This window comes from Nicotiana attenuata, chromosome 4 (genome assembly GCF_001879085.1).
Source record: "Nicotiana attenuata strain UT chromosome 4, NIATTr2, whole genome shotgun sequence".
Lineage (NCBI taxonomy): Eukaryota > Viridiplantae > Streptophyta > Magnoliopsida > Solanales > Solanaceae > Nicotiana > Nicotiana attenuata.
In genome coordinates, this window is record NC_031992.1 from 5,793,121 (window position 1) to 5,801,690 (window position 8,570).

An 8,570-nucleotide genomic window follows, 5' to 3' on the forward strand; every position below is an offset into this window, starting at 1 on the left:
TGGTACAAGGTGGTCCTCATGGTTTTGGGTGCACAGAGAAGGTGACATTTAGCAGGGCTCTACAATATTTGGCTCAACAAAGCCCCTGCAAGTTAAGTAACTTGAGTGAAGTTGCTATTTTTCTGTTGCATACCTTTCGACGGCCCATTATTGAAATTGGTAATTTACGGATGCTCATTTCTAAGTTCTAAGAAAGTATTAGATGCCAGTAAAAGATGGATCCGTGATACCTCCATTTATCAGTGTGTTGGTCTTCCCTCAGCTTGAAGCCACTGAATTATTTTCTTGTTGGTAGCAAAATGAAGATAGATGTTTTTATAGATTAGAATTATCTTCTACAGTAAAAGGCTTCGCAGTTACTTAAACTGGATTTGTTTCTTGGTCAATCACTTCTGGGATTTTTTGTTGTTGTGGCTTTTAAGCTTCAGTGCTCGTAGCATGTTTGACTGTTTCCTTAGAACTCAAGGCTGACACCTGTAAGATATCACATCCATTATTTTGATCTCTTGACACTACAGATAAGCTTGGCTTGCATTCAACATAAAATCCACCCATCTTGAACAAGTTGTATGTAGAAGTCAGAGAAAATTCAGAAGTGGGAAAAGATATGCCACATGAGTTACGAAGCGAACTGTCTTGAAATTCTCTAAAATTGGGGTGTTTTTTTTCTTTCTAAATGACGTTTTCGAAATGTACAAATGAACACAAGTGGCTTGATCAGGTAAAACGGTAACGTTATAATTGGACCAAAAAGAGCAAGGGAAAATAGACAGACAACAAATGATGATGCTTTAATTTTTGTACTAGAGCAAGCAGTCTAATTCATTTTTCTCTCTCCTTGAACCTTGTACGTAGTTGAAAGAACCTTGGACGTAGTTGAAAAGGATTTCACTTATATACGCTACCAAAATATTTTAGCTCGTTACAGCAGATTGTTACTCCAATATTTTCCAGGTTAATTATATCAGACTTGTTATGATTAGTTACCTATTGGTAAATTTAACAGTACGACATAGAATAACTACATTGTCCATTGCACTGTAGTTACTTAGTTTTAAAAAAAGTTAAAAACGTGAAACTGTATTTTCGTTTATCTATATAAATGATAGTTCGAATGCACTTCTTCTAACGTGCAGCCACCTTGTAGAAGTCTTTAATTGAAAAAAGAATAGCTTTGTCAGAGGGGAAGTCACGGATATAAAAGCTATGAGCGAAATTTGTTCCTTAATTTAAATATTGAATAGTTATTTGTTCATGGTTCAATAATTGACTACATAAAGGATCGTATGATAGCAATAGCTATGGATCTTTCTCATATAAGGAGTTTAGGGTTTGACTAATCTCTTTCCTTTTCGGTTCAAAACTTAAAATGTTTGGTCAACATTGCCTTCTACATGAAGGAAGGAAATTATATTTTCCTGTGTTATGACTTATTTTATATAGTTTTCTCTTTTCATAGGCTTATCCTCTTAGTTGTTGATTTCTTTTGTTTTTCCCTTTGTCTTTGTCAGGGGTAATAGCGTTGATCCACTGAACACTATATATGTATATATATAAAAGAATTAAGAAAAAAAGGTTCACGTGGTAGCAAAAGAATAACAACCCGTGAACAAACACTGATTCAATGGCTGAAGCAAGCAAACAACACCAAACCAAAGCCATCCATTTTTACTTTGAAGTAGTACTACACCACCAGACAAAAGGCCCCTACTGATTCTTTTCTTGGCAATAATTATTAATAAAGCTATTATATATATGTTATATAACGACAAAATCCTCGAATTATTCACGCCCTTTTCTTTCATTTTCATCGTTCAGATTGGTACCCGTGATGTCGCTGTTTGTTAACTTTTCGTGGTTGAGCTTTTTCACTACTCCTTATTCCATTGTCTTTGTCCAGATAGCTTCGCCAACATGAGTGCAATTTGGAATAAAATAACGACCCTTTCATTTGAATTAAAGCATCCGTGAAATTATCCATGTTCAACGATTCAACGACCAAATATGTTACTCGCTCTGTCCCAATTTATGTGGGGCACTTTTTCATGATAGATATGAGAAGAGTCGTCACTTATAGTATTTTTTGTAGTGTATGATTATTTTAATTTTAAAATATTAAATTGATCTAATTTAATTTAGTATTAAAAATTAATCAGATTGACTCTCAAGAAGCGGGAAGTGACATATGAAATTGGGAGGGAGGGAGTATAATTATGATGAATTTACATATCAAAATCGTCAGAACAAAGCTTAGTGCAAGGCATTAACAATGAAAAGTAATGACATATAATGGCCAAATCCATACTGATAAGGAATACAAGGAATTGAAAGTTTAACATTCCATAGCCATAGGCCCCCGTGATTTAAATGTAGACAAATAGACGTAGTACAATGCATAGGAAGTGTTCTGAAACGTAGAGGAGGAAATTATTAACACTTGAAAAACAAAAAAGAACAAGAAGAATAGAAAGGATTAAACAAAAGACGAAGAAAGTGGTAATAATAATAATTAACAAGGTGATCTCCACAAGATATGTTAGGCTTATTTTTGTTACATGAATCATTTCAGAAGCAAGGAAACAAAAAAAAAAAGCAAGGTGAATTGACTATTGATGAAAGTGATGGATCTCACTTCTTCAATCTTGAAACTCTTCTGATCAATACCATCAACCAAAGTAATCGATAAAATACGAAGAACCCAATCAAGATATAGATATTAGTCCATCTCTGTCTTTCATGTAGTCCTCTTTGTTCCAACACATCACGTCCACTTACCATACATACTTTGCTCTTCTCATCGTACCATACGAAACACTTTGATACAAGGCAAGAATACTCATTGATTAACAAAGCATCTAGCCCATATTTGTACATTGACAAATAATGCAACATTGTCCAGAACTTAGGCATGGTTTCTTTCGATATAAAGTAGCCGGAAAATAAGAAAGATCCGGCGAGTAGTAACGTTACGAGTGAAGTTCCGGTGATGTAATTGGGAGCAACAGAACTCAAGAAGAGAACAAAAGAGTTGGCCATTAAAAGAATGACCCAAATTGTTAGAACAAAGTAAGTGATAGCTTGCCACGTAGCACAAAGACTAACCAAGAAATAAAGTGAAACTGAATACAAGATTGCTATAACAAGCAAGTAGGGAAGGAAAACTAGTGTGTTTGCTAAAAGATATGAAGATAATCGATAAACCCCACCTGAAGTTTCTCTTAATAAAATAGGTCTTTCGTGTATGAAGATTGGGAGAGTTTCAGTTGTGGAAGAAAGAAGGAAAGTAAGAGTGAAAGCAAAAAGTCCGAATCTTTTTGCAATTCCTTCTTTACCAAATCCAACATTGATGTATATTGTTCCTAGAATAATACCAACTCCAAGAGCTTGTAACGTGTTTGTTAATAATAGCTGTTTTGTTCTGTAAATAATCTTCCAAAATCTGCTGTACAGAACAGCTATTTCATGAATTCTTGAACTCCTATATCTGATTTTTCCTGTTTTAGTCTCAGAAACGGTGGTGGTGGAATTTTTAGGGGATGAAGGGGGTAAACTAATTGGTGTAAATGGTTTTTTCTGATTGAGTTGGTTGAGCATTTCCATAGCATATTCAAGAGAATTGAGCTGTGGAGGGACAGTGAAGTCATTTTCAAGTAAAAAAGATTCAAGAGAAGACAGATTTCCATGATGTACAACAGTTCCTTTTGATAACAAGAGGATTTTATCAATGGTGGCAAGAATCTTGAAACTTGGTTGATGAATTGACAAAATCACTGTACGTTGACGTGAGTCAGTGATTGATCTGAGTGTCTGCATTACATTCAAAGCTGAATTACTATCAAGACCAGAAGTTGGTTCATCAAGAAGTAAGATTGCCGGATCATGGAGTAGACTCAAACCAATGGAAACTCGCCTTCTTTCTCCGCCCGAGAGACCATGAGCAAGTCTTGTGTCTGCTAAATGTGTGAGCCTGAGTTCAGCTAGAAGAGAATCCACAATGCATGAAACATCAATGAGTTTCGGGTTGAGAAGACGGGCAGAGAAGGCGAAAGTTTCGGAGACAGTGAGCTGAGGAAGGCAAGAATCATGTTGAGGGACATAAGCTGAAAGCTTACGGAAAGAAGAAAGATTATGAAGGGGGACAGAGTTTAAGAGAAGAGTGCCACTAGTAGGTGAAGTTCCAGCAGCTAAAATATCAAGTAAAGTGGATTTTCCAGCACCACTTGGACCAACAATGGCAAGAATCTGAGAAGGATAAGCAGTGAATGAAATGTCTTTCAAGATGTTAATTGGTGGTGTTGTGTTGCAATTACAAGGCTTGAAGAAGAAAGAAGGAGAAATATTGGTGGTTGATTTTGAATAGCATATTGAAGAAGCTGTTAGTTTATAGGTTTTAAGTGGCGGAGATGGAGAAGAGGGTGATGATGGTGGTGGAGATGATTCTTCCATGGAAAAGTTGATTAGGTAGAAGGAAGAGTACTGAGAAGTAAAGTTGAGTAGAAAAAAGAAGAGAATTGGAGGGTTAAGGGGTTAGCGTGAGATTCCATAACCCTATACTTTTAGTAGTAGAAGAATAATGTTAGGGGGACGTCAAAGTGGAACATGAAGGAATAAAAAGTCTTATGAACTGCCTAAACGGTATCGTTAGCTCAAAGTGTACTAATGGTTCAATTTCAAAATATTTTTTTTCCTCCTAGGCCCCATTTTGGGTATGGCAGTGAAGCAAAATACATGAAATAATTTAAGAACCCTTGCAAAATAAAGATTTAAGTTTTATACGATGACAATATAAATAATTTTTACACCACAAAATCATTTGAATAATAACTACATGTAAGTGGTTATAATAAGTGAGATTTGTAATCTGATAAATAAGGTAAGTAACTTGTTAAAACATGTTAAATTATGCTAACATCGTGTTAAGGAAATTGCACTGCAGTGTATAAGAGTTAAACTTAAATCCTCCCCCCCCCATGCTTGGTTACAATTTTAAATCACATATTATATGTTTACTCTAGTTTTTGTTGTGCTCCTGTTTTAGAATTTTAACATTTAGTCCCATTCAGCCTTATTATCCGAAAGGAAAAATTAAATAAAAATAGGCAACGAATAAGTAGAGGGGCAACGATTTTACCGAATGGTTCTACCCTCGTGATAGAATTGGCTTTCTATATTCCTTGGTTACTTTAGACAGTTAGCAGAGATCACGATCTTGTCTTTGATCAAGTAGCATGTGTCTTTGGGATCTCGTTATGCCTGAATATTGTTGGTTATTTGTCATGTATTGCATACTAATATCCTTTCTATTTTGCCTTTTGTGTAGCATGCATGTGGCGATTGGTCAAGCCGTTCAGTGCTTATCGTAATCTCGACAATTTCATGTTAGTACTAGTTATAGCTTATAAAGTTAGCTATTGATATTGACGGGGAACAGTAACATCTATTTTGGTGCATAACAAACGTTATACTCCAAGAATTCAACTTATAATGGGCAGTAAAGATTGAAATGGAAACTAATTAGTGCCCATTAGACAGTTCCAGGTGACGGGGATGAAAATGTCTCGGTAACAAGCTGAGGCTAACGATGACCTGATTATATTTATAGGATTTAACTTATATATGTACGGATGGTATAAAGAATGTCTACAAGAGTGTATATTAAGTTGCCGTGAGACTCAGGGGCGTACGCAGGACTTTTTGTAAGTGGTGTCGAAATTTAAAGTGGTGAACAAATTATTACAATAAATATGGGAGATACGAAATAGAGAAGAGCAACACCATCAAACTCTGTCACTTAGAAATTACAAGTTATAGAGGATGAGAACTTTTTCGTAGTTATAGTTTAAAATTCTTTTATCTTGTTATAAAATAATTACTTTTAGAAGTTAAATGGTATTTGTTTATCACTTATGGCGTCACGGAAGAGGACACAATTCTATTTTTAAACAAAAGAGGCTTAAAAGGAAAAAATGCAAAAAAAACACATACGAAGTATTCGAACCGCAACCCTCGACGTTGCAAGGAGGCGCTTAACCATCACACCAGACACTATCTTTTGTTCAGCAGTGTCATATGATTTATATGTATACCTTTTGCACAATGTTTATATGTGCAATTACTTAAAGTTTTCCGGCGAAGCGGCGTCATCTGACGCCGCTGCTTCGACTAGGGTGCATCCGCCCCTGTGTGAGAGATAATCTACATCTTATTTTTAGGTTACTAATTTCATTTTTTAGGAGTATCAGTGTATTGGTCGAAATTTGGCGACTTGGCAACAGTGGATAAGCCAGACCGCGGACGGGGTCGACCACGGTGTGATAATTGAAGGCGACTCTCAAGAAGACTGATGCCAAAGACGGGCAGCTGAGATGAAGGGATAACGGAAGCATAGGTTCAGATATGGATATAAGGAATATTCCTTTGAATATTCCTTATTTTGTACTTTTTAGGGTTCTTGGGAAATGTCCCTTATAAATAGGAAGAGATAGAGAATAAAAAAGGGGGATCTACATTTCTATGAGAAGAGAAACACTCTGTAAAAGGTTGACCTGAGAGAATATACTAAAGTTGTCTTGTTCATTGAATACATTATTCCAACATATATTTTTTTTATTCTAAAATCACAAGATCCAAAGATCTCAGAACCCTCTTTTATTCCCTTCTTTTCACGCTGCTGTCAGGAGAAAGAACTATCCGAATCTTATAATAATTGGGTAGTAAATTACCTTTTTGTTATGCTTGTCGCATTTATCTATATTTATTTCACATTTATGTTGTTGCATTCATGAGCATTTAATCAGCTCAAACATACTAGCTAACGTCGGTCATTTCGCCTACTTTATTTAATATTTGGTCTAGATTTTATTATTGTTAACTAAGATTCACCATTCTTCTCATCATTGATTGATTTAACTAAAAGGCTTAACACTTTTTGGTCAAACAATTTGGCGCCGTCTGTGGGGAGTTTTAGTTAAAATTTTAGTTTCTTCTAGATCATAAAAAGGGACAGCCATCTTTTCCTCGTTTGTATAAACTAACAATGGAGGGAAAAGGAGACGCAAGACAGAAAGCAATAGCAGGTGTCACTACGAACATTTTAAACACTATCAACGAGGATGGCAGAGAAGACAATGAGAATGTGACGCCAAGCGTTACGCCCAGGCAGAGTGACTCACCCCTTCCTCATGAAAGTGTAACTGCTTCACGCGAAAGGGGAGCCTCCACGTCCACAGTTGAGGAAGCACCACCAGCAGTAAAGAAATTATGGAGAAGTGGCTAACAAGTACACTAAATGACATACTCGACAAACCCATTCAAAGAGCGAACCGAAATGTTGACAGATGTCATAACGACCACCGATGAGCAACTAGCTCCTCCAACAGGTAACACTCACACCATTGTTGATGCAGGCAATGATGCACTGACAGCCATTCTAAAGAAAATGGAAGAAATAGAAAACGAAAATAAAGCACTCCGCGACCAGATGAGAGAGCATCAAGAAAGGGTCGATAAAATACCGGGCACCCCAAAACTGCTACCAAAACGAGATGTTGGCCGATTCGTCGAGCAACCGTAAGCGAGGAGGCGGCCCCACATGCCATACCCAAGAACTTCAAAATGCCACCATATTTGAAGATATAAGATGGCACCACAGACCCAGAAGACCACATCATTGACTATGTCACAGCAGTAAAGGGTAACGATCTATCAAAGGAGCAAGTACCGTCAGTGTTACTAAAAAAGTTTGGAGAAACCCTAACCGGAGGAGCCCTAACTTGGTACTCACAACTACCAACACGGTCTATAACAACGTTTGAAGAAATGGCTGATAAGTTCGTCACCGCCCAGCCATAGCTAAGAAAGAGGAGGCCAGGGTGAACGACATATTCGCCGTTAGGCAATCGCCAGGCGAGGGACTCAGGGACTTCCTTGCTCGATTTAACAGGGTGAGGATGAGCTTACCAAACGTATCGGAAGGAATGGCGGTGGCATCCTTCCAAAACGGGTCGAATAGGAGTGGGTCGAGGGCAACCAGGAAGCTGTTAAGCAGGCTCATGAAATACCCCCCACCACTTGGGAAGAAATTCACAATGCCTACTGTGCCGAGGTGAGAGCAGACGATGACGACCTTAACGGTCCAACCCAACGTCTAACGTCAATCCAAATAGAGCCAAGGAAAGACCATCGTAATGACAGTCGAAGAGATCAGTTTGGACCGCACCTCAACCGAGATAGGCATCAGCCTTATGTCAGAACCACCATTCCACCATCCCCTCGACACATGGAAGGGCCATCCAGGCCACACACAGGGACTCAACGAAACGAAAGAGGTATGCACCCACTCTTATCTGCTCACAATTTTTGTGTTTCTCCTTCAGAAATAGGGTACGCACCAGAGAAGCTCGGTACGAAGGTGAAGTGGCCGCAAAAAATGAAGTCCGATCCCAGTACCCGAAAATCGAACGTCCTTTGTGAGTTTCACCAGGAATGGGGTCACAAAACCGAGGACTACATAGCCCTGCAGCAAAAAGTAGTTAACATGCTGAACCAAGTGCACCTGAAGGAGTTAATGA

General features: G+C 37.8%; 1 protein-coding gene across 1 annotated transcript; it reads right to left on the reverse strand.

The window, feature by feature from the left end:
- Positions 2,290-4,606, reverse strand: LOC109224884 (ABC transporter G family member 8-like). Its single transcript, XM_019389451.1, has one exon. The coding sequence runs from the start codon at positions 4,444-4,446 to the stop codon at positions 2,629-2,631; it is 1,818 nt and encodes a 605-aa protein (XP_019244996.1). The 5' UTR covers positions 4,447-4,606; the 3' UTR covers positions 2,290-2,628.